This window comes from Scatophagus argus, chromosome 20, assembly GCF_020382885.2.
Source record: "Scatophagus argus isolate fScaArg1 chromosome 20, fScaArg1.pri, whole genome shotgun sequence".
In the NCBI taxonomy this organism is placed as follows: domain Eukaryota; kingdom Metazoa; phylum Chordata; class Actinopteri; family Scatophagidae; genus Scatophagus; species Scatophagus argus.
Genome location: NC_058512.1, coordinates 19,512,443 through 19,539,082, shown reverse-complemented (window position 1 = coordinate 19,539,082; position 26,640 = coordinate 19,512,443). Strand labels below are relative to the sequence as shown.

The window sequence follows — 26,640 nt, the reverse complement described above, 5'->3', positions numbered from 1 at the left end:
CTGGCAGGAAGGATATAACAAAGAAAAGATATAGAGAGCCAAAGTCACTACCCTTCCACTGGATCACCATGGTGAGAGTCAAAAAAATTTTTCATACCCTTCGAATCGAAGGGCTATGGATTACATATGTGATGTTTATCAATTTAAAAGATAATTTTTGCATAGTTGTTGTACTGCATATGTATAGTATTTTTTAACCTCTTCAGACCCTCATTTTTTCTGCTGGGCAAAAAAAAAAAAAAAAAAAAAAAAAATTTAAACTGATTCTGACTCCTCTCCAACATAAAAACAAAGTGAAAAAAACACGTTTTTAATAGTATTGTTTCATGTCTATTCCAATGGATGCCACAACACGATGGGCGTAAAATGTCATAAAAACCTAAACATGAGAATAAGGCTGAGTTTTTCCACATAATAATCAATCAGGTATGACCTAAACATCAGAATCTGGATGTTTGCATGTGTTTGAGTCTGTGTACAGTTCTGAACATGCACATGAAGTTGATAGGTGTATCACAGCATGGGTAGGGAACATCAGTGAGGTCATAACCAAGAAAACCAGGAGCCTGCAAGAGGAGAGGGAAATAATGCAATCTGAACATGCACATGAACACAAGATGTATGACTGTAGATAATATTACCTGAAATCACTTTTGCCTTCAGTAAACTATCATGGAACTTCCAACACATGACCATGCTTTTTACGGGAGGATAATGAACTGATAACACGTTAACTTGGAATGGAACTGGAACCTGAACTTGAGAAGGCATCAGGTTGTGTAGGTTTTCATGTATTCTCTTTTTCGATAAGCAGCCTTGAAGCAGTTTCTTTGTGGCACAAAGGGAATGTTACACTTGTCACAAAAGACGTGTTTTCCTATACAGTTTGGCATCTTGCATCTGGTAGCCTCTTTCTTTTCATCATATTTTGACATGTGGTCAACCACGTTGGCAAGAATGGGTCGGCGTCGCTGATGCAGAAATATACTGTACCCCGATGCAGAGTAAGAAGGCGGCAGGCAGGCATGGTGGAGGTCCAAAAACACTTGTCTTTTATTAAACTAAACTAAACACAAAAACACACTTACTGTGGAAAAAAACAAGGCATGGCATGGCATGGCATGGCATGGCAAGGCAAGGCAAAACCAACAACACGTTTCTGGCATGGCATGGGGGGAAAAAATGCAGACGCTCAGACAACAGTGACTGGGAAGACAAGGACTAAATAGACAAGACAACAAGACACAGGTGACACACATCAGGAGGGAGAAAGTAATCAGGAAAACTAAAAGCAAAGCTACATGAAAACAGGGCACACAGGGGAAGAGACACTTTCAAAATAAAACAGGACATGACAAAAACCTTGAACATAAAACATGGAAACACATGACAAGACAAACATGAAACATGGCACATGGACTGAAATCAAAAGACAAAGTATAATCAAAAACCAGGCATGACAGACGTCATACTGCACTTCAGGTAGTAGCCTTACATCCTGAAATGGTCTGTGAACTGGTCTCTGGGGGACATGCTCTGGTTCTGGAGACATACTGGGTCTTCCACATTTTGCTGCCACTGTTTTATGGACTCTCACCAGACACAGCCACATTCATCTTGAAATGGAGGAGAGCTAGGATGTCTTTGGTCTGGATATTGGCCCTCTTGACATCCAGCCTGTACTCCAACCAACTGTTGACCACAGCCATGTCAAAAGCGTTATCATTGTCAGGGTCCGCTTTTTTGACCGAATTTCTGTACAGTACAGACTGACAAGTTGAACAAGCACGTCAACGCCGCCCATTGCTTCATTGTACACCTTAACCACCTCTGGACGGGACACCATCACAAATTTGTCCCACCGCTGAACTTCATCTATTCTGTCAACACCAGTTGGAGACCATGAGAACTGGTCTGTTGTCATACCATTTGACCAGTTCCACCTTACCATCACGGCTTACAACGTCATCACTTCCTCAAAGCTTCTTTGGCCATCAAAACACTTAATTTCTAGATTTACCACCTATCTCAGTCCTGGTCCCATCCTCCTCATCCCCTAAATTCAAGGAGTCAAGTTCGGATAACTCTCCATTTACGAGACGTTCAAGGAAGTCTTCGACTCGATACTCTACAAGAACATTATGTACAAAAAATATATATTTAAAAAATTATAATCATGAATAAATAAACTGTGACACCATACTTTACCTGTGGAAAGGCTTATAGGTATTTTGTTTCTTTATATACTGACACTAAACAAGTATTAGCTAAACTTGCCCAACTCGGACTTTGAGAAAATCCTGTGAATTAATGATATGATATATGTTCAAAATAACCTCAAATATTATCACTTGTAACAGTTACAATTATACTGACAGCAAATTTGTTTGGCCAGCATGAACATAAATTTATATTTTTGATTGAAAATGGGCACTTACTCCTCCCTCTCTGCAGTCGCTCTGCCATGCTTGTCTTGTCCGATGTCTGTCACTCTCTCAGAGCATACTCAAAGTCATGACATGATTGTGACTGGATAATCAGGATCCAATAAGTAACCAGCATTACTGACATTCAATTACAGGGTATTTATTGGTTAAGAGACAGAAATATGTCATGTCCATTTCAATACACGTTGGGTCTGAAGGGGTTAAAGGTCCCATGGGTGATAATGGAAGTGGTGGGCTTCTCTAGCCAGTCAACAACTGCCAAACAAAAAACCCCAGTTCCCATAAAAATTTAACAGAGCAGCAGCTAACACTGAAGATTAAATTCCATTGTTACCTCCCATGTATATATATACCTGTGCTCAACTAGTATCTGTGGCCAGTTCGTACTGCAGGACCCAAATGCAAGACTCAAAGCACAGGTTACAACGATACCTCACAGTATTTACACGTTGGCCAGCTGTGGATATTCACTGACAGCCAATCAGATTGCAGCATTTTTGTTGCTTTTTGGTTCTGAATTTTACTTTCCTTGTAGATGGTACTAAACTCCTGCTATTCAAAATTTCGGTTTAAAATCAATTCAGTTTGAAATACGTAAATATTTTTTTTTTCTTTTATGGGGAGGCTCAAAGTATAGTATGTAATATCAGTTTAATGTGTAATATTACACTGCAAAGATTATATTTATAATCAAGACTGATATTATGCTGCATTCAAAAATTAATTACTTTTTTGACCTATAATTCATATGAAACTGAGCTGGCCACTGCTTTGAAAATGAACTGAAGTGAAAGTTCTGTCACTTACAATTAAAAGTTTTATTAAATCTACCCCAACTTGCAACTCTGGTACTTAGTTATGGAGAAGTTGTTGAAATGTTTACAATAATTAGTATAATTTCTCATGTTCAGATCCTTCATGGAAAGTCACACATGCACAGACACAAACACACACAATCAAATCAATTGTCTATTGCAATATGCAACTGTCGGCAACTGTGACGGCAACCCCCTCCACACACACACATCCACATTTTTTAATGAGAACAGGTCGAACTGTGGTCTCATTTCTAACCATTGCATATGCATAAAATAGGGCCTGAAAGAAGCAAATGCCACTTTCCACGCTGAAGTTGTGCTTTTATAAAAGCAAACTTGACTGGAGAATGCACCTGTAAGTAAATTATGACCCACGTGTGTAAACATTTTGGAAATTGGCATCACAGATGTTGAGGTGGTTAATTAAAGTCAGGTTGTATAATGATGCCTCTCACACATTTAATTTTACTTCATATTATTAGTTATAGATCCACGTTATCATCTTGTGTGTTTATGTAGGCATGTACAGGATGACACTTCATGCAAAATGAACATCATCATTAAACATCATTACATGTTTGTTCATTGTTTATTTTGTTTTTATCAAAGCCCCACAGCTCCGTTCCTTGTCAGCAGTTCATTCATTATCCACACAATAAATCAAAATTTATTAGTATAGCACTTTTCATACAAAAATAATGTAGCCCAAAGTTGCTGTATAGCGGCACGGTGGTGCAGTGGTTACCACTGTTGCCTCACAGCAAGGTTCGAATCCTGGCCTCTGCCATTCTGTGCGGAGTCTGCATGTTCTCCCTGTGCCTGTGTGGGTTTTCTCCGGGTACTCCGGCTTCCTCCCACAATCCCAAAAACATGTGTATTAGGTTAATTGGCCCTCACTCTACATTGCCCCTGGGTGTGAGTGTGTGTGTGGTTGCCTGTATTTGTGTGTCAGCCATGCGATTGAGTGGCGAGGGTGTACTCTGCTTCTCGCAGCAGTCTGGAAAATAACATCCATAGTGGTTTAGCATAGTAACTGTTTACCATAGGAAATGGTTTAGGGCTGTTTAACTCGAGAATCAGAGGAGGCAGTCAGTGAAGGCCAATGAATGCAGAGGATTGCAGCTTGCTATTCTTTCACTGTTAATTCCTGAATGTCTACTGTGGTGGATCAGTAAAGCATTATGTTTTCTCAACATGTTGATTGACATTATCATCATGTTTCCCTGGTTTCAGGTGGAAAGGGGAGAATGTGGCAACCACAGAGGTATCAGAGACTCTTGGACTGGTGGATTTTATTCAAGAGGTCAATGTGTATGGAGTGGAAATACCAGGTATGTTTGACTTGAACACTTATGTATAGAGTGTTTTCAGCAGACACTATCCCACGGTCATTTCCAGGGAAGTAATCCCAAACTGGGATCCCTTGCTGTTTCTACTACAATTCCTGATGATAAGCAGCCGAGCTTTGAATGACACTGAGCGAGAGAGTGATGACAGAGATTATACTGAACCATGTTGTCCACAGGGCATGAGGGCAGAGCAGGAATGGCCGCTGTGATTGTCAGACTGGGCCTCACATTTGATGGGAAAAAACTGTTTGAGCATGTGACGAAGGATCTTCCAACGTATGCTCGCCCGCTCTTCATAAGGCTTCAGGTAATGAGCAGAGACATGCTGATATACTGTATGAATAGTGGAGTTAACATTAATTAAACAAAGAAAAGTGAACTCTTGCGAAGAAGGCACCACTGATCGTTAATGAATTTATTCAAAAGTCACTTTCAATCGTCATTATACAGTACAAGATTGTATAAAGAAATTATAGTTGTAGACCCTTTATGCCACTCACAAAAAGTGAAAGTTATATAAATGAAAGAATAAATAATTACATCACAAAAATTTGGTGGTGGTCTCACAGCCTGTGGAAAGAAGCTGCTCTCTCATCTAGTGGTACAACAGTGGATACTTCTTTATCACTTGTCAGACACAACAGTGTACCCAAATTATACTCTGGGTGCTCCAGTGTAAGTAATACAATGTGAGGTACAACTAAAACACAAGGTGCTGGCAAAATAAAGTGTCAAAGTTCTCTCAGATAGAGACCAGAAAAATGGTCAGTGCAGCTTTAATTAATTCTGTAGACATATGTCACCTCATTTTTAGCAGACATATGTCAACTATATTTGCATTAATTGCTTGAACCAAGACATGGACAGACTTTGGACAGGGATGAAAAGGAAATGGGTGATACTCTTCAAGCAAACACATTAGTCAAATACAAACTGAGAAAGAAGCCTGTTCTTCTGTTAAATTCAGTCTCAGTAAAGCCCCTTTCGAGTCTTATGTCTTTTCTCTGGTCATTATAACTGGCTTTTTTTATTTACCCCTTAATGAAAACTGAATCTCATCACGGGGACATAATTATTTTTCAGCAAGAATCACTACTTTGTAGTCAGTGTAAAATGAAAGTTCTGGTCATCTTTCCGAAAAAGTTCCTTAATTGAGGTGTTGATGTCTAGAGCAGCACCTGAATGTTATGCGCATTTATCGTTACTCAATTCTTCCATTATTTTCTCAGTTATTTAATTAACTTCTTGTAGCTCCATTATCAGTTCATCATGATATAAAAAAACAGGGAAGAGGCAGCAAATGTTTGTCACCACTGGTTGTTTTTTCCACAGGAGGTGATGGAAATGACAAGTACCTTCAAGCAACAGAAGTTCCAGTTGGTGCAAGGCGGCTTCAACCCCTCAGTCATCTGTGATCCTCTCTATGTGTTAGATTACCAACAGAAGACCTACATTCCCCTTACTGATAGCATCTACCAGAGCATACTCGCAGGAGAACGCAAGCTATAGAATTCACAAGCATGGCTGTTAGGACATGATGCAAAACATTGCACAAAGAAGCTTAGAAATGAGCCATTTTTACTAAAGCATTTTGCATTTTAAACCAGTAAGCCTACAATCCTGTTGAATCATTTACTGGGGTCTGAATGAGAAGCCATCTTCTAGCTAGTTTGAGGGTCATGATGAGTGTTGAAATGTGAAGAGTAATGAGATATTTTTGTCAAACAAATATCAGATAAATAATATGAAGCTGAACGTATCACGATGAAACAACTCTATACTATAAATTAACATTGTTTAACTGGAAATCTCTTTCATTTGTTCATTCACCTGAAAAGAAGACATATATAGGATTTTCCCTTAATTCATATATTAATTAGAAATACTTGACAAATCTGATAATAATCAGTGTGGGGTGTTATTAAGGTTGGAATTTTTGGTTTACATTAGGGGTCTTGGATATTTTAAGCTGCAAATGAATGATATTTTATTATGAAGTGTTTAATAGATTTACTCTAGCCTGGGAAATAGTCCAGTCTGTGAGCCCATATTTGATTTGCTCCTGTTCGCACGGATTTCCATATAACATGGTTTGTGATGGGCCAGTCACATAATTATTTCAGTTAAGGTTTGAGTTTGTACCAAATTTGGGCTTAACTAATAGAGACATTAATGGATTATAATAATTATAATAATATAATTAATGGGTTGCCTGTGTGATAAGAGGAGTTTGTAAGGGGTAAAACCTCTTAAACCTGACCAAATGCACTTAAATGACAAATTTAATTAAATTAAAAAATTAAAACCCCATATAAATGAACCCCCTGTATAAATGAAGGAGTGGACTGTTATTTGACCAGTTTAAAAAGCCATTAAATTGTGCAGACAAACAGTTAAATATTCTGTATACATTATGATCTAAACTGCCCACCAATAGTGCCTTAATTACATCAATACTCATTGATTTATTAAAAAAAATCATCAAACAGACAACATGAAGAATGTAGAGTTATGAAAATGAAGGTTTGTAACTTACAAGCAAAATAACTGACTGGCTCTGTCAACTTGTTTTTTCCAACAAGATCAACAAATTAGTTCAGATATATTGTGTTCACCAATTTTTCAGAGCTAACCCATTATTTTGCAAATTCACCCATTATGCTGATGAATTGCAGCACAATGTTGTTCAATGAATATTATTTATGAAAAAAAGTACTGTGTTGATTATGAGAGGTTTTGAATATGGAAAAGCCCATAAGTGCCTAGATATAGCAATATCAGAAGGTTTTTAATGCTGTGAAACATCTGATTCCCTGATTAATTTATTTTTATTTTTGCTCATTTTCTTCTGTTTTGCTTAAAGAAGATTTTAATCTGTGCTTCTGAATTTATTTATGGATATTTGTTCTTGGGAAATCTGTGTGTTTACTGTTGGGTAAGAAGTTCATTAATATGAAAGGTCTTAACCTCAGAGTACAGTAGATGCAGAATCAGAGCAGAGCTGGGATTTCAACCACCAACCACAATAAGATGGCTTTTGCCACTGACTTCAGTTTGTCTGTAATGTACTGCTTATTTACTTGATTTGTTTCATGTATCTGCAGCTTACAGTATTTAAGTATATTACAACAGTAATATGACTGTAACTGGAATGAGAGTCTTCATTTGTAACATTTTTCAAAGTAAAACACCAGTGTGTCACCAACACCAGATGTCCAGAGCTGTTGTTATCCAGAGGTCTCAGTTATGTTCACTGTTGGTTATGTGTTGAAGCAAGCTGTAAATATTCAGCAGTAATATTCAGAAGGTTCAGTTCACTTCTTATTGTGAAAGGGATAGGAAGGTGCATTTAAGTTAAAGGATGATTGTGATTTATTAACACTGTCCATCGCTCCTATCAGCAATGATAACGTTCAACTCTCAAGGAGGGCATTGGGAGACACCTCTTTATTATTGAATTCAGGAGTTTCAATCAGAACCATTGCTACAGGTGTATAAAATCAATCACCTAGTCATGCAGTCTGCATTTACAAACATTTATAACATTATGTACTGTGACAGGATGCCACCTTTGCAATAATTTAGTTTGTGAAATTTCGTCCCTGCAAGATATTCCACAGCAGCAACTCAGACACGAAGCAGAAGACCAAAGGACAGGGTCACTGAGTGCTGAGGCGCATGGTGTGTAAAAGTTACCAATGCTATGCTGGTTTCATAGCTCAAGGGTTCCAAACTTCCACTGGCATTAATATCAGTGCAAAAGCTGTGCAACGGGAGCTTCATAGAATGGGTTTCCATAGCTGAACAGCTGCATGCAAGTACATCACCCAGTACAATGCCAAGTGTCAGATGGAGTGATATATGATGAATCCTGCTTCTCTGTTTGACAGTCTGATGGGCAAGTCAGGATTTGGGGGATGCCAGGAGAACATTACTTGCCTGAATGCATTGTGCCAGCTCAGGGGTTGGGCTAGGCCTATTAATTCTAGGGAAGGGAAATATTTAGATTTTTGGACAATGCCATGCTTTGGGGCAGCAGTTTACGGACGGCCTTTTTCTATTCCAGCATGACTGTGCCAAAGTGCACAGAGCAAGGTCCATGAAAACATGGTTGGATGAGTCTGGTGTGGAAGATCTTGACTGTCTGCACAGAGCCCTGACCTCAACTTCATCAAACACCTTTCGATTGAACTGGAACTGAGATTGCAAGTCAGGCCTTTTTGTCCAACATCAGTGCCTGATCTCACAAATGCTCTGCTGCATGAATGGGCAACAATTCTCCCAGAAACACTTCAATATCTTATGGAAAGCCTTCCAAGGGTCCAAGTCCATATTCATTTCTATGTATTTGGAATGCAGTGTACATTGTACTCACAACTCATGGAATAGATTGTTATAAAAAAAAATTTCAGTGTTGATGTCTGGCATCTAGGCTGAACTCCCCACACTGAAACACCACCCCCAGCAAAGCAGAGACAGACCATAATAACTTCCCTAGAGGCTGGGCTGTGTTCAGATGAGGTGCTTAAAGAAGCGAGTTCATTGCGGCTGATTTCTTATGGTTCCTCGCTAGCTGCTTTGAAACAGAGTGAAAAGCGGCAAACCAGTGCATTTCTGTTCGCTCTTGTTTGGGGCATCTTAACTGTTTTAATTGTATCTGATACTCAATAAGCAGTTGCTGAAACAAGTACAAATAATTTCTTTTCTGACAGGAAAAATTCACATAATAAATCAGACAAATAATAATCAAGGTCTCTCCTATACTTCAGGTGAACAGGTGCCTTCCAAATTATAATTTTAAGTTTACCTGTGAGCAAGTACCTGCAAAACCTTGAAGGTGTTTGTGAATAGGCTGTCTGATAATGTGCCCCTTTATCTGTGGTCTGACACTATGTCCTTTTACTTGTGTTAGAAGTACACTGATAGCCTGTTCTTGAGGTTTGCAAAGGGATGAAAAAGCAACATGACATAAAACATCTTCTGTAAGACATCAGGGAGCCGACACGGTTGAGACTTGCTGGACAGTTGAGAGAGAAGAGTTTCCATACTTGTATGTAATTGTTTGTTAACCATTCAGTAAGACATGTGTTCATAAAATACAGTTACAATAACAATGCCAACCACATGCACACAAATTTATTCAGATACCGATTTTTGGTTTATGACAATCAAACTCTTTCACAAGGTTAGATACAGGGGTGACCTTTTTTTCCAGATGATTTACATTAACTGGCCTTTTAACAAAGTAATCCAGGGTTATATATAGATGGAAACTATCTCATCAACCATTCACAGCTGTAAGACGTGGAGTAAAAATCCTCAGCCTTCTTGTAAAAAATTCTTGACCCTTCATGACGAAAGCCCCCACAAATATCAAATGTCTGACTGATGTCCTCCGTGTTACTATTGAAAGGGACAATGTTCTCTCGCTTAAATTACTGAAATGAAATGACATGCATGTACTTTGGACAATGTACAATGTGACTGTTTTTTCGCCTGTTTCCAGTTGTCATGCTGCTTTTACACAGCAGATGGCACCAGAATGTTTTCAGCAGTTACAAGTGGTGAAGCACTCAGATCCTTTTCAAGAGCAGAAGAACTAACACAAAATGTTAAAACATTAAATTGGAAGTTAAAGTCTTTCAATGACAATCCTGTTTTATACTTTTGTGCTTTTACTTATCAGCAAAATTTACTAAAAAGTATTAATTACTATTAGTAATGTTGAAGTAGCATTTCTACAGAAAATGGTCCCGGAATTGATGTGTATTGTTTATTTTCATATGGATGCAACAATATTTAAGCAGCATTTTACTAGCTTCATTGAGTAATCCAGTGGTTTACAATTAGGGTTCATCTTTCTAAGGGGTTGTCAGATTATTAGGAGCAAAGGAAAACAGTTATTAAAATGAAAGCAAGTGAGAACTTAGGAAAGCACCATGGAGGCGAAACACAAAAATCTTCAGGTGTATCAGTCTTTATATTTGTTAGACTGTTTAAACAGCATTAGACTGGTGTGAGCAGTGTGTACCGAGTGGGTTACAGAAGTGTGTGTGGAGCGCTCTGAGGATGTCCTGCAGCTTCTCCTCACACTAAACTTGTACTACAATGAAACACGCCTGCAGGAACCTTTCTTGACTTTTTAACATTTATAGCGCACCATCAATATTGACATCCATAATGTTTAAAGTTCAGCCACTGGTCTCAACAGTCCATGCTCCAGCTGGAAGGATAAATGCTGGTCGAGCTGCCATGTGTAAGCTGACAACAAGCAACAGTGTATACAGGAAAACTTTCCACTTGATTATGAGAGTGACCATCTGTGTGCTCATTTGTTGGTCAATAATGTTCTGAATGTTCTGTTTGTTGATGACTTACTGAAGAGCTTTTACTACAGCACTTTGAGAGAGGTCACACATCTCAGTTTCTTTTCAGTCATGCAGGTATTTTTACTTGCTATATAATTTTGGCTTCGTTTGTCCAGGTTTTGAAATATTTGTCTCTGAGATTTTGCCTCTACCCCAATACAAGGAGGTGGATTAAATGCTGCTGTTCTATGGATTATCTCGAGTTAGTGATGATGCTGTGGATACAATATGTTTATGAATGCATGGCACTTACACAGCATTGTCAGGCTTGTGTTACACTGTTTAAACAAAAATGAGCGGAACCAGAGAAATTGCCTTTTTATTCAGTGCACTCTTCCTCCACCTACACGTCCAACAGTGCAACTCCACATCCACCAGTTTGGTTGGAGGTCTTTGTTTTATTATTATCTAGTAGCAGTTAATGTTGTCTAAAACCTTTAGCTGGAGAGGATTACAGAGGGCTCACCTGTTTCTAACACACACAGATTGTTCTCATGTTCAAATTTGTAGTGTTCATTCAATAACAGTGCGCAGGGTGTGAGTTCAGAACTTACATCCCCTTATCTGTGTCTCTGTTTTTGGTTTGTCATGGACATATAAAGAGCTGCGACTGTGTGTCCGTTTGACTGAGGGTGGGACTCAATAACACACACACACCCAGAACAAAAAGGCAAACTGGACAGAGTGAAGCAGGTGCTTCAACTGCATTTACAAAACAATACACAGCGCTGACTGTCAATTGGAAACAGGACATTAACAGCGGTTTGTCATGCTGAAGGCAGCAAGGGTAATCTTTCGAATCAGTTTAACAAAGTAAAGCACTTTGTGATCTTCTGCTCCTGAAAGGTGCTATACTATAGATAAAGCTGCTGACTTACTATGTGTAATTTGTCAATTTCCTCCTTTGATTCTGTAAAGCCACCAACTTCTCAGGCACCATGTAGAGAAGAGAACTTCTTAAAAAGAGATGTTGCTGCTGAATGTAAATTTTCAATACTGTGAACACCATAAACAAACACTTCTACTCTAGTGCAGATGTTTCCTTCAAATTGATTCTCACCAGCCAAGAACATGTAATGATTCAACAGACACTAACAAAGACTGCACTAGTTTGAAACTCTGTACATATTACAAAGAGGCAATTGTAAACTATTATGACCTGTTGTATTGAGACGAAAGGCCAAAGGTTTTTTCTCACAAAGGATCGGTTTGGATTTGTCTGTGGTATGTTGACAGAGTTATGGATTCTTTGATCATTCCTCCTGAAAAGGTAGGCTGCAGCACATAGGAATATGGTGGAGTCTATGGTAGTAAAAATAAACAAAAACAATAACAAAAAAAACTAAGGAGTGATTCTGCAGATGAAAATGAAGCTTCTCCTTTACACTGTAAGTGTAATTACTCTCACTGTCAGAAGGGGAAGACAAAAGTTCCTCACTGCAAGTTTAAGATAAGAACACTAAAAAGTTCTTGCATGAAGCCCATTTGGGTGTGGGACTTTGTATGTAAAGTAACTTTGTTTAAACTAGATTCACACCTTAATGAATCATGATGGTGACTAATGATGAATGATGGTGCACAGCGATGAATTATAAAAGGTTTACCAGTGCAAGCCTGCTTCAAATTTAACATCTAGCCCATGTTTATCCAGTCATCCACATCTCGATCAAAACAACCGCAAGCGTGAATGTATCGAGTTTGTTCTGCTTTCTTCAGCTCTCTTTGAATTGTGTCAAACATTTCTAATTCCATGCCTCATAGAGCTGCCTGCCTGGGTCAGCTATGTGCTAATAGTCTTACACCGCTCTGAGAGGTCGTAGTGACACTCTCCCCTCCTCCCTCCAGAAGCACTCTGTAGTCAATTTTTATGGTTTGGGTCTTAGATCTATGTTAGGACACCAAGCTTATGTCATAAAGCTTAATCAGCCTTAGAGAATGAGTTCCTGCTACAATCAAAAGGTAATATCACTCTGTTCTACTTGTAAATGTTCTATTCAATGACATCAAAATGATTCAATACAGTCATCACATGTACAGTATACTGTAATATACTGCATCTCTTAGTTTGTATGAAAATATTTCCACCTGCATGCTATTTGTGATGGCAACCCACTTGTTTTGTGTTTGTCATTCTCATGGGGAGAGGTAATACTCACTGCACTGTATGGATTTCTACACACACTTATTAAAACAACAATTTCATGTGACAAATTTAAAGAGAAAAAATATGATGATTTATCTTTCTATCCAAACAAATAGCCCCAATGAATGTCAAACAATTTTAAGTACACCCCCATGAGTGGCATACTGTTTTATAGTCTTAAACAACATTTGATTAATGCACAACATGCTTTTATTGATCAGGAAAACAAAACATATTTTTCTCCACAGAAATTCAAGATCTTTCACAAAGTTTGTGGAAGCTCACCTGTCTCACTGCAGCTTCACAGTCACCAAAGAATGAGCTCAGTTCACATGTTGGTAGCAGGGACAATCATACACAGTCAAAGTCATGGTGCCCTGTTAGCTCAAAGGCCACGCTTATGGTCAAAACAAACAAAACACTGATGATACATAAACTCAACTACAGCACCATGCAACATTTGTCAATCATCCAACTGCAAGGCTCAAATACATATTTTCATGTCAAAATTTGCTATGTCAGTTTTGTGTGAAAACTGTTGAAAATTGCTACCTGAAATTGACGGATCAATATTTCATCACGTACACCTGCACCCTCTAACATACTGTCATTTGTAGCAACAGGCTGAGAGCTTGACAGTGGCAGAAATATTTTTATCATTAGGGGTGAATTATTTGCAGAATTTAAATTTTTCTCAAAATGGCCACAGACAAATGCAAATAACTATAAAGAGACCCCAAACGACTATGAGGATATGCAAAATTATCACAGACACTAATATATGTACAAAGAGGTGGAAAACAGCTACAAAAAGATGCAAATTTATTTTTTTAAAACAACCACTAAACAACCACAAAGAGACACAAAACAACTACAGAGGTTAAGCAGCTACAAAGGGATGTAAAATGACTCCAGACTCATTGCTTTGTATTAAGCTTGGATATTATATTTGTCTGTTGTGAGCATCAGGTCAGGGTAGTGGTAGAAGTACTTCATTAAATCCCTATGACCAAAAACACAGGTAAGCTACAGTGAAATATTTTAAGTGATAGTCATGTTAGTAGTGACATTTTGATAAAATCGTTGAACCTCCCTAGCTTCCCTCTCTTTGGTTTTCTCTCATTTTATCACAACACTGAGTGAACATGATTGATCAAGTCAAGTCAAGTCAACTTTATTTGTATAGCCCATTTTTACAAGCAGTTTGTCTCAAAGGACTTAACATAACATCAGCAACATCCTCTGCCCTTCGACCCTCACATCGACTAAGGAAAAACTCCCAGAAAAACCTTTAACAGGAAAAAATGGGAGAAACCTCAGGGTGAGCAACAGAGGAGGGATCCCTCACCCAGGACGGGCAGACGTGCAATGGATGTTGTACAGGCAGGAAAACAGTTAACAACATGAGAACAACATCACTAAAAAGACAAGTAAAACAAAATCTCAACTGTTTAGTTTCACTTTTGATACCACCTCAATATGATTTTAACATTTCACAAGACTGAAATTATAATAATGAAATTATAATGAACTGCTGTATCATTCATGTATTTTTTATGTTTTGTTGAGAATCACTATCCTATCAGTTGAATTTCGGCCCGTAGGGAGAACCACCCCGCCGAAAGACGGTGCACAGAAGAATGACAGGCAGATGTCAACAGTAGACATTGGGTTGGTCATAGAGCCGGCTACAATCAATGCTTATTATGTTTTTTTCCTCACAATTCAATTCAGTAGAGTGTTTCAGGAATGACAGACACATGAAATGACCAGTGGCTGTAAACTCCACTCTATTTGCTCAAAGCTTGCTTTAAACCTACTGCAGACATTGTCAGGATATGTGGTAATTTAACACGTGTCTGCAGACTGTTACTGAGGGTCACAAAGCTCAGTACCTTGATTGATTGGTATGGCACTGCAGGGGTCAGTCTGTTGATCTAGATGTGCTCACAGCAGAAATAACCCAGGGGGTCCAAACCCGTGGCACACTTCTCAGCTTACAGTGAACTGAGAGAGCAGTTAGTTAGCAGCACCAGAAAGAGGCTGGATTCTTTTTCAAAAGTTTTGATATCTTAGCCTTGTTTTTTTTTTTTTTTTTTTCATTTTGGCCATCATTGCTATCAGCTGTGTTAAAAGTGAACTCCTTACTTTCAGTGCACTTTGTCTGAATACTTCCTCCACTACTGACAGTAGAAATACAATATATACCAATGGAAATACAGTATAATCCAACAATAGGAGTGCCAATACAAAAGCAGTGGATCCATAGGAGGTCCATCAGTGAATAAGAATGAGCAGTGAATGAAGAATACATAGCAATTTTAACTTAGTCACACTCACTGAGTTTAAAGCTGTGGCCAGGACAGAATCACTTTCTGCTGTAGTAGACAGTAGTAGCTGTTGGTTGCTGTAGCAGCAGGTCCACTTAATATTTGAGAGGTAGTGGTTCATTATGGTTCTGGGTTTTATTATTTTTTTTCCTGGTTTTAATAAATTTTGATTTTGAACTTTGAAAAATACAACATTTTACTCAAAGTAAAAATAAGTGTAGGGAATTTTTTTTCATTATTACACTTCATTTAGCAGACGCTTTTATCCAAAGCGACTTACAGAATCACAAGTTTCAGTACAATAGAATTAGACTAAAGCAATAAGAGCTAAAACATAATTAAAAGTCCTTAAGTAGAAAATCAAGAGTAGAAAGCAGGAGAACATGAGAGAGTGGAGGGGTGTTAGAGGGTTAGGGTTGTTAGGAGAGAAGGTGCAGTTGGAAGAGATACGTTTTCAGGTGGTATTTTTTAAAGAAGAGAGGGATGCCCCTGCTCTTACTGTGGCTGGTAGAGTGTTCCACCAGCGTGGAACGTTGTGGGAGAAAAGTCTGGCTTGGGAGTGCGTTGTGTGAAGGGATGGCAGAGCCAGACAAAGTTCATTTGCTGAGTGTAGAGCCCAAGAAGGGTTGCAAGCCTGAATGAGAACGCTCAGGTAGCTGGGTGCAGACCCCAAAGTTACTCTGTAAACTAGCGTTAGTGACTTGAATTTGATTCTGGCGACCATAGGTAACCGGCGTAGTTGGATGAGTAATGGAGTGACATGAGCCCGTTTGGGTTCATTAAAAACCAGACACTCTGCTGCATTCTGGATCATTTATAAAGGTTTGACTACACATGCAACAGACAATAACAATCACTACAGAACCCAAGTGTTATTAGTTACTGTGCTGTAATGGTTACAGTTGAGTTAGAAAATGAATTGTGGTGGCTATAGCTTCATCCAGGTCTCACTGTTGGTTGTGACTATGACAACAGCTCCAAGGTGTTGATGAAAATGCATTAACAATGAAAACTTCACAATATTCCCTTTTTAAGAATTCTAAAAAGGGACAAGGGTGTATTTGGCCTGGCTGATTGGTGTATGTTGCCTTGATGAAGTGCAAACTCTCTGTTTAGAAGATTATAAATGGCAGTAAGAAACAATTTAATACAGAAAACAAAATGACTGTTTCTAATATAGTCTGATTGTAGACATGACATGCAGATACATCTTAAACCCATTGTCTGTGGTTCAGCACTTTTAGTGCATGAAAACATGTCTACAATTACTCTGCCTGTTTTAACTCTGTTTAACTCTAAAGTGCACTGAAGTTCTGACCTTCACCTGGAGACTGTCCATCACGAGTGATGGTGATTAAGACGTGATGATGATACTCAGCATCAGAGATGATGGCAACTCATATTCTCAAACAGTATTTGGAAAAGAGGAAAAGACATTAATAAGTAATTATCTGAAGCACTGTTCTGTGTTACAATGTACAGGCAGTAGGAACTCCTGCTGCGAGCATTAACTGGATTAGCAGTCATACTGGCCTAATAAGCAAGAGAAACTGCGTGGGGGATCTGACCTTCAACACTGCTGTGAAAAAATACAGCAGACCTCGTCTCAGAGTGATTATCAGCATGACATTCTGCTGCAATAGAGACAGCCAGTTAGTCCAGGCCAGGGAACTTAAGCCCTGACGGAGAATGTCACAGAGCAACATGAGCTCCATTTCTGTTAATATGACCTACTTGTGTACTATTTCAGTAAAAATGTTTGATGTATTTTCCCTACAGACATACAGTTCTTCTCTTGTACTATTTTTGCTTTCAGACATATGACCCTAAACAGCATCACTGCAGAGACATACTATAATTCAGTTCAATTCAGTTTATTTATCTTGCGACAATTCACAACAAAAGTTATCTCATGACACTTTCCAATTACAGCAGGTCTAGACCATTTTCTCATTAATCATTCCACCACACCCAAACCTCTAGGTCGCCGGCTGCCCCAAACCACATTCCCTCACTGGGAATTGAACCCAGGATGTGGCGGTGAAAGCACCAAATCCTAGCCATTAGACCATCAGGAAGATGCGTAGCAGCAGCAATAATGCCAGAAGAACTGAAACTATAGATAATGATAATAATAAAATACACAGAAGGTACTATGGTGATTATGATAACAATAGTGGTAACAATAATAATGGTAGTAGCTGTACAGAGTAATAGGAGAATTAAAATAAACAGTAGTAATCGCAGTAGGTTTCAAGCAGGACAGCAGCAGGACCGCAGCAGGAGATCCAACCACAATCATAGGGAACCTGCGAGATGAGAAAGCACAAAGACTGCGGAGAAGAAGCTGTTAGTAACATGCATTAATGGGATATAAATGTGTGCAGAAGGAGAGGGAGAGGAAGAGAGAACTCAGTGTTTCGTGGAAGATCCCCTCGGTGATCTAAGCCTATAGCAGGGCTATAGCAGAGCTATAGGCTTAGATCGGCCTAGGTGTAGATAGCCTAGGCCAGCCCTAACTATAAGCTTTATCGAAGAGGGAAGTTTTAAGTCTATTCTTAAACATAGAGAGGGTGTCCGCCTCCTGGACTAAAACCGGAAGATGGTTCCACAGTAGAGGAGCTTGATAACTAAAGGCTCTAGTTCCCAATCTACTTTTGAAGACTCTAGGAACCACAAGTAACCCTACATCTTGGGAACGTAAAGCTCTGGTGGGATAATAGGAGATAAGATATGATGGTTCCTGGCCATTCAGGGCTTTATATGTGAGAAGAAGAACCCTATCCTGGATTATACAGACAGCCAATGTAGAGAAGCCAGTGCGGGAGAAATATGATCTCTTATGCCGGTTCTTTTGAGTAATCGTGCAGCAGTGTTTTGGATTAGCTAGAGATTCTTTAGAGACTTCTTAGGGCAACCTGATAAAAGGGAGTTACAATAATCCAGCCTGGAAGTAATAAATATATGGGCTGATTTTTCTGCATTTTTCTGACTCAGAATGTGCCTTATTTTTGCAATATTGTGGAGGTGAAAGAATGCAGTCTTTGTTATGTGTGAGTCAAAGGACATGTCCTGATCAATAATAACCCCTAGATTTCTTACACTGAAGCTTGAGATTAAGCCATCTAGAGTTGCTATATCATTAGATAATTTGTTTCTAAGATGTTAAGGGCAACAATAACTTCAGTTTTGTCCGAATTTAGAGGTAGAAAATTGCCTCCATGTTATTCATGTTTTTATGTCTTTAAGGCATAAAAACAGACACCTGAAGTTTGGCTAGCTGATTTGTTCATCTGGTTTCATTGACAAGTACAAGTGTTTGTCATCTGCATAACAATGAAAATGTATGGAGTGTTTTCTGAAAATTTCACCAATGGGGAACATATGAAGGGTGAATAGTACTGGCTGAGCACAGAACCTTAGGGAACTCCATGACTAACTTTTGTGAGTGTGGACGATGCATCATAAACATGAACAAATTGAGATCAATCTGAAAAATACGACTGAAACCTGCTTAATGCAGTTCCTTTAATGCCAGTTAAGTGTTTCAATCTGTGTAATAAGATAGAATGGTCAGTGGTGTCAAATGCAGCACTAAGGTCTAACAGTACAAGGACAGAGATAAATCCCTCATCTGATGCAAGTAGGTAATTTGTGACTTTGACCAATGCCATCTCTGTGATATGATGAGCACTAAAGCCAGACTGAAAATCCTCAAATAAACTATTTTTATGTAGAAAGTCATGTAGCTGATTGCTGACTGTTCTCTCAAGGATCTTGGAGAGAAATGGTTTACTGTTGCTTAAAACCTCTGGGTCAAGTGTGTGCTTTTTAAGGAGAGGTTTGACTACAGCTACTTTAAAGGACTGGGGTACATAGTCTGTTAATATGGACAGATTGACTGTATCTTATAGTTGGGATGGGGTCTAAGGTGCATGTTGTTGGTTTGTGTGTTTCTTTTTTACTGGGCAATAGAATTGAGTGGTATCCTTCGTGAGCTTGCAGCACCGTCAACAAAATGGTTGATTTGAGAGGGAATACAATTGGCATTAGACTTTTCTTCAGTATTGGAATCTTCTGCATTAGGACATGATACTGAAGTAAATGACAACAGAAAATGTGAAAAGGCTACTGTTATCATTGTTCTCATGGATACTGAAATCACCCATAATAAATTATCTGTTTATTATGGGTGTCAATAGAAGAGTTAATAGAAACTCTGAAAATTCCAGTAGAAAAAAGTGGTGACATATTTAGATGTTAAAATGTATGGATGACAAAACATAGTGTGTATGTATAAATGTGAGAATGAATGTTTGTGGAAGTAGAGTTTTATAACTGAAGCAAATAAATGTTTGCTGTGTTGCTGGTGACAGCAGCATTATCACTTCAGAGAAGAGAGAGAAGTAGAGAAGCAGAGTAGATTCAAAACCACATCCCAGTAAATCCTGTTTGCAGAGAACATCAGGAGTAATATAACATACCATTATATTGACCAGTTTATTCTCTTGTTTCCAATGAAATTCTAATATGGCACTTTGCCAAACCACTTATGGGTTTTGCATGTGTGATTACCTCAGACAAATCCACTAAAATGACATTTACTGAAAGCTACTCACACTTATGTTTGTCTGAAAGACAGTTGTGACACTGGTTGCTCAGTTTCATCCAAAGTTGTTTTCACATGCCCACACCCATCTCTAATGGACCGGGCCATTTGTGGCTTGTTAATGTAATTATACCATTATTCAGAAGTAGATACTCTGATTGGCCAGCAGAACTTCGGGCTCCCAACTTCTTTCTTTGACAGAAACAATAGCTACTTAGCTCAAGAAAGGATGATTGTCAGTATACAAACAAAGCTTGTTAGGAATTATTTACACATTAAATAACATTGTTTGCTCATTGTTATGTGGTGGGGGTAGTTTGTAGTTTTGTGTTTAAATGGTTGCGCACTAGTTTCACACTCTGACTGTTAACATCTTTCACAGCAAAATCCAGCACAAAAATAAACAAACATTTGAATAGATGAATGATAAGATAAGATAAGAACTATATTGATCCCACGGGAAATTGTTGTGCCAGGGTTGCAATACAAAGAACCATACAAAAGTAGCAAGTAATTTCCACACAAAATATAAAAATAACAGAGTAATATATAAAAGTATATACATGAGATATAGACAGATAACGGCAGATAAGGTGCAGAATGGCAACGGATACAATCTTAAAGTGTTAATTATAGTGTAGGATAAACTGTTTTGCCCTATGTGGAGAAAGGGGATGAGTTGAAGAGTTTGATAGCCACAGGGAGGAAGGACTTCCTGTGGCGTTCTGTGGAGCAGCTTGGTGGTCTCAGTCTACGACTGAAGGTGCTGCGGTAGGATTCCAGTGTGGCATTCTGACTTCTTGTTGATGATGAGCAGTTTCCTCAGCATCCTCTGTTCAGACACCGAATCAGAATCAAAGGCTTTTACTGTCGCTGCACTTCTGTACAATGAAATTTTAGTACAACTCCTTTCACTAAGATACAGTGCAAGATAAAAAGATAGAAAAAAAAAGATAAAACAACTTGCAACAGCAACAACGACTCACATATATAGCGTAACGACTCACACATATAATGGGGAGAGCAAAGCTGCTGCACCATTGCGTGCCAATCATTTGCTGCCAAAAGAGTTTTGGCATTTATGACTTACTATTTTTACAAGAGAAAGCTTTCTAATGTCTCATAAAGTATCACTGTAAATCTAATCTCTGTGTGCCCTATGGACCAGAACTCCAGGAATTGAAAAAGTCTTGGCTCACTGTCAACTTTTTAGTTGTAAACCACTGAGCACAACAGCGCAATTTCAATTAAAACATGTTTTTACTTGATGCTGTGGCCTTTCTTGTAAAGGGGTCCAGTGAAAATCTGTTTGTAAGAACTAAATTGTTTATTGTTCTCTCATGCTTATCTTTCACTAGAGATGCAATTTGGAGCCAAGTCTGTGCAATCGCAAGCAGTGCTCAGCTGTCACTCATGACCTTTCACTCCCTTTTTATTGTATCAAATAATAAATTAAAACCAAACTTGTACCATTTTATTTGATGTGTTCTTGGGGCAAAAATCGATCGTTCAATGAATCCAATTCTAAAAACAGCATCTTGTTGCATCTGTTCTGGTACACTAGACACAGTGAAACATTTTGGTCTGACATTCTTGATTTTATTGAAATGTATTTTAACTCCTCTTGCCGGGTCCTGCTCAAGGTTTCTTCCTGTTAAAAGGGAGTTTTTTTCACTGTCTGCTTGCTCGGGGGTTCAGACTCTGGGTCTCTGTAAAGCATCAAGAGACAATTTTGATTGTATAAGGTGCTATATAAATAAATTGAAATTGTTTTGTACTGTGCTGTCAGAATGTGGATGGATTAAGTCTTACATTGTGATTGTGATTATACTGCCATTTGTTATTTTGATTTACTTGATACCACACCACATTCTGTCCTCTGTCACTGTTTTCAATAACCATTAACACATATGACATCACAACTACTATGTTGACACAACAGTTGTAGGCCACAAATATTCACTGGGTCAGCTGTGTAAACTAGTCTACACTGTTTAGAGAGCAACAAGTACTGTCTTAAATATAAAGATCACAGATGGCAAAATATGTCATTTTGCATTTATTCTGCCAATAACATGCTTCATTTTGACAATAGCAAAGCTCATCTGAAAATAAAGTTTCTGACTTTGGAATAAAATTGTAATTAAGAGCTTGTTTAGCCTCAGCGTAGCTTTACCCATCTAAATTTACTAACTGAGCTATGCTGTAAGATAATGATAGGGCTGCGAGAGAATTCAGAACACTTTGTGTTCACAAATGTGGTAAAACCATTGTAATTTGTAATAAAGACCCTTGCCACAGTACTAAGTTGTTCCACGTGAATCGAGTTACTGAGTTATCCCTGGTCCAATTAAAGAGACCACTGAAACAGGCCAACCTGATTACTGTGAGTCAATTTGTGGGGACACAATTGCCATCTGGTTTCCAACTATTTATGCTGGTTCTTTACTCTGTAATGTCATGGTAAAAACAGCATCAATTTCAGACTCAACTTACAGTACCACACTGATGAATGGAGAACTGTAGAAAAAAAAAATAAAGTTCCTCCACATCAAAATGGGACACTTGTTTCTTCATGGAGCTGACAAAAATTGAAAATTGAAAGTTTGAAAGAAGACTGTTGCCAGAATCATAAAAAAGCATTAAAATTATGGGCAGGGACAGAAATCTGCACTGACTTTGCATGCCAAAGTGTGTTTACAGGTGTTTGGAGAACTACTGCATATGTGAATGAAGTTGTATAAAGCTTCAAAATATTGGAATGTAGCCTTTTTACAGTTACACTTAAAGTAATTTAGTTTACAGAGTAAGAGCATAGTCACATGTGTAAAGTCAATCCATTGGCAAATATTCAGCTGCTGTTCACTTCCATATTATGTGAGTGAATGGGTGAAAAAAAAACATTTACTTCTGCTGGCAAAGCAAATTTGCATCCTAGTTTCACATAGAGTTCAACCTTATTGAGCAGCCATAAAAACCATCAAAGTTGGGCATGTGGTTGACCAAATATGTCAATGGGTTGAACCCTACAAACATCACACTGATTCCTACGGGAGGACGATTAGGGTGAGCACATTAAAATTACTGCACACACGCATTGACAGGGTGCACATACACACACAGTCAGTAAATCACAGAATCAGTTTTAAAGTTTGTGTACTTATTTTTTGCACTTATTTATAATCTCTACATGAAGCTTGTCCTAATAACTGATATTTTCATGCAGTGTAACATTGCAAGACCCTGAGATCAGTGGGCAGTGGTCTGCTAGTTGTGCCAAGGCCAAAAACTAACCAAGGAAAAGCAGACTGAAAATCTTAATGTTCTCATTTTTTTAGTCTTTTACTGATTTTATTTTTTCTTTTCTTTCTTTGAATTTATTCTTGTTTTAACTTTGTTGCTGTGTTGATTTCAGTTCACACCTTCAGATACGCACACTAAGGTAACCTAAATGCCTCTGTGCGTCACATCCTGCACTGCCTGCATACAGCACTGGCAGGTGACGGTCATTTGCATGCATTCACGTACGTGTGATTGAGCCCCAGAGTATCAGAGTAATTCCGCCACAGCTCTGAAAACACTCAAACGGTTACCCTTATTATCCTGCAAAACTGATTTGTTTTTGCAACTTGGGGGCAATGGAAACAAGCTGCGAACATAATGATGACATCATCATATGGTCAACTTGTTAACAAACTGTTGCTCATTTAGATATCTAGCAGTTACAACATTAGCATTAAGTTGGGCTAGCATTTCTGTCTACCTGATGAATTCAAAACCAATATTCACTCTCTTTTATCTACTAAATGCTCCTCTGTTCTCTGGTTAGTAATAATGTACAGCAGGCTTAAACCAGCTCCTGTACCAAAACACTAATAATTTGTCTCCCAACAGTTATCCCTCATTATATTGTGATAAAAATCACTACAACTGGTAGCACTGCAGTTAGTATCACCAACAAATTTTGGTTGTAGCTGAGTTTGAAAGTGAAAACAATTCCTGAAATTTGAAATTCGTGTAAAAGCAATAGTTTAGAGTAGACTGACTTGTGCGATACTGACTATTGAGATTTTTGAAAAAGTCACTTCATTGACATAAATACGAGTTAGTGGTTGTTAAATACTGTACACACAACTAAAAGCATGAAGGCTATGCTCTTGGTTTTCTGTCAGTGAGCTTTGTTGCAGTGGAACACCTACAGACGGTGTATTTGCGGGGAACAGATCACATTCTGTTTTGGGCCCTGGAAGCCTTGGACCACCGTTAAATACACTGCTATAACCGACGTGTTATCGCATTAACTAACAACACTGTGTTAACTATTAGACCCCATAGTATAGCAGGAACCATCCAAAAGCCTGCTACGGCTTACCCACGCGGATGCAGGAAGTGGAGACAGACAGACGCACAGGAAGGCAGACTGGCAGAACGCAGCGCTCTCACAAAGAAAATCGGCCGGTCTGGTGGTGTAGTTTCACCCCCGCCCCTCCTCGTCCTCATCTCTTCCTCCCATAGGAGCCTAATAACGTCACGCCTACTGTGTGAGTATTGTGATGTGTTCTCGCGACATTTACCTCCCACACCAAAAAAAGACACGCGATAAATTACATCTCGCGTGGTCCCTCCTCAGATGGAGCCCACCCTTGAGTGATGCCGACTGCGGTGTGTATAATAGCAGCGAGGGAAGCTCTGGAAGTCTAGGAGGAGCTGCGGCAAGGTCGAAAACAGCGTAGCATCCTGCCCTCAAACTCAGGAGCAGAGCTGGATAAGATTCAATCCAGTGATTAGCGAGCGAAAGTGAGCGGCGGAATTTTGGATTTACATCTGCGGAAGAGGAAGACGGAGGAGGAGAAGGAGAGTGACTTAAAGTTTCCAGCCTAGAGCCCCATGTTTCGCAGCAGCTAACGAGCTATCCTCTGCTGCCGCTCTCTGCACGTCTGTCTTGTCTGGACCAGACACAGCTGCTTGTTCTTGCTGGTAAATTGGAAGCTAGTTGTGCGTTTGTCGCAGGGCACCTCCCGGGCTTTCATAAGTGGTACGCTTACGAGTCATACTGTGACTTTTCCGCTCGCGGTTTTACGTTTATTTGTGTTTTCAGTGCCATGTCAGCGCCATTCCCCACTCCTTCCGCCCCGACTGAGAGCGTCGCGGCGGAAACTGATTTTTTAGCCCCGGATTCGGGGCTGAGGCCGCCCGGTCCGACGCCCAGTCAGAGCCGATTCCAAGTGGACCTTGTGGCTGAGGCAGCGGGCACAACAGAAGATAAGTCCCCCAGTTCCGACACCTCCACCACTGTAGCATCCAGTGATAAAGCAACCCCCACCGCTCCCGCAGAAGGTCCGGGTGCTGATCCAGTGGTCGGCGGAGAGGAAGCCAAAGGCCGGTTTCGGGTGGTGAACTTCGCGGATCCCAGTGGCTCGGGGAGCTCGGCCTCTCCTGAGGCTGCGCCGGCTGAGGGTCTGCAAAACGGTGACACGGTGATGAGCGAAACCAGCTTGCATTCATCCACGGGGGGCCAGCATCACTATCACTATGACACCCACACCAACACCTATTACCTGAGGACTTTTGGCCACAACACAATCGATGCCGTGCCGAACATCGATTTCTACCGGCAGACAGCTGCCCCGCTGGGAGAGAAGCTGATCAGACCCACCCTGTCGGAGCTGCACGACGAGCTGGACAAGGTAAGCCGCCACACATGGGATTGACTACGCTGAGGCAGGTGGTGGGTTTGTCGGTCATAGAATCCCGGTATACCGTCAGTAAGTGTGGTAATAAAACACCATGTCTACCAGAGGATGGCCAAGTCAAGTGCTCACATCCTCAGTTCACCGTTAAGCACTAAAGACTCCATTATAGAATCTGCGGTTACGATACGTAACCAACGTTTCATGTGTCGAACACTGGCAGACTGCACATGTGAAGTTAGATAAACGTGCTTTCCTCGCTCTTTTTAGGCACAAAGGATTTACACGACTTGATTGTTTTGTTCGTTAACAATGACAGATTAAAGTCTTGAGACAGAAGCTACAGTATGAGGACTGTTAGTATCTAACAGAAGTTCTGGACATTCCGAACAATAGATTTATCAAAGGAACATAGCAGTTTTAGATAGTCAGAGTTTTCCGGCACAAAGGGAACCTGGCTGCTCCTGTTTTGCCAACGGAGCTTCAGTAAGGTCCAGCTCTGATGTTGGCCATAAGGTACTTGTTAGAGTTGAGGCCAGGATTGTGTGCAGGCTGAAGCACTTTTTAAGGAGCTGCCTTGTGTGGGGGGGCTTTGTCATGTATGAATGGGGAGGGGTCATCCCTGAATGGTTGCCACAAAGTGTGAAGAACACTGCTGTCTAAAATATCATGTAGTAAAATGAGGTTTTTCACTTCAGTGCAGTAAAAGAGTTAAAACAAGTCTAAACCAAAAGTTTGTGGGTCTGAGTTTCCCTGTATTTTGGCTATATGACATATGGAGTAGCCACCAGTGGCTCCTCTTCTACCAAGGGACCCTTAAACACTAAAAGAAAAGTGTGTTGACACATTCATCCACATACTTGGAGCTGTACAGTGGAAGTGAGCA

General features: G+C 39.5%; 2 protein-coding genes across 3 annotated transcripts in view; both read left to right on the top strand.

Annotated features, from left to right (window-relative positions):
- slc27a6 (solute carrier family 27 member 6) overlaps nucleotides 1-7,193 on the top strand; it is a 36,511-nt gene extending 29,318 nt beyond the window's left edge. Inside the window, exons 8-10 of the mRNA XM_046375140.1 lie at nucleotides 4,499-4,596; nucleotides 4,791-4,921; nucleotides 5,947-7,193. Of these exons, the coding sequence (XP_046231096.1) occupies nucleotides 4,499-4,596; nucleotides 4,791-4,921; nucleotides 5,947-6,123 (406 nt within the window). The 3' untranslated portion in view covers nucleotides 6,124-7,193. The remainder of the gene's footprint in view (nucleotides 1-4,498; nucleotides 4,597-4,790; nucleotides 4,922-5,946) is intronic.
- A 17,480-nt stretch (nucleotides 7,194-24,673) lies between these two features.
- Nucleotides 24,674-26,640, top strand: part of slc12a2 (solute carrier family 12 member 2) — a 50,526-nt gene continuing 48,559 nt past the window's right edge. For both annotated transcript variants that reach the window (XM_046375130.1, XM_046375129.1), the window contains exon 1: nucleotides 24,674-25,751. In XM_046375130.1, coding sequence (XP_046231086.1) covers nucleotides 25,167-25,751 — 585 coding nt within the window. In that variant the 5' untranslated portion in view covers nucleotides 24,674-25,166. The remainder of the gene's footprint in view (nucleotides 25,752-26,640) is intronic.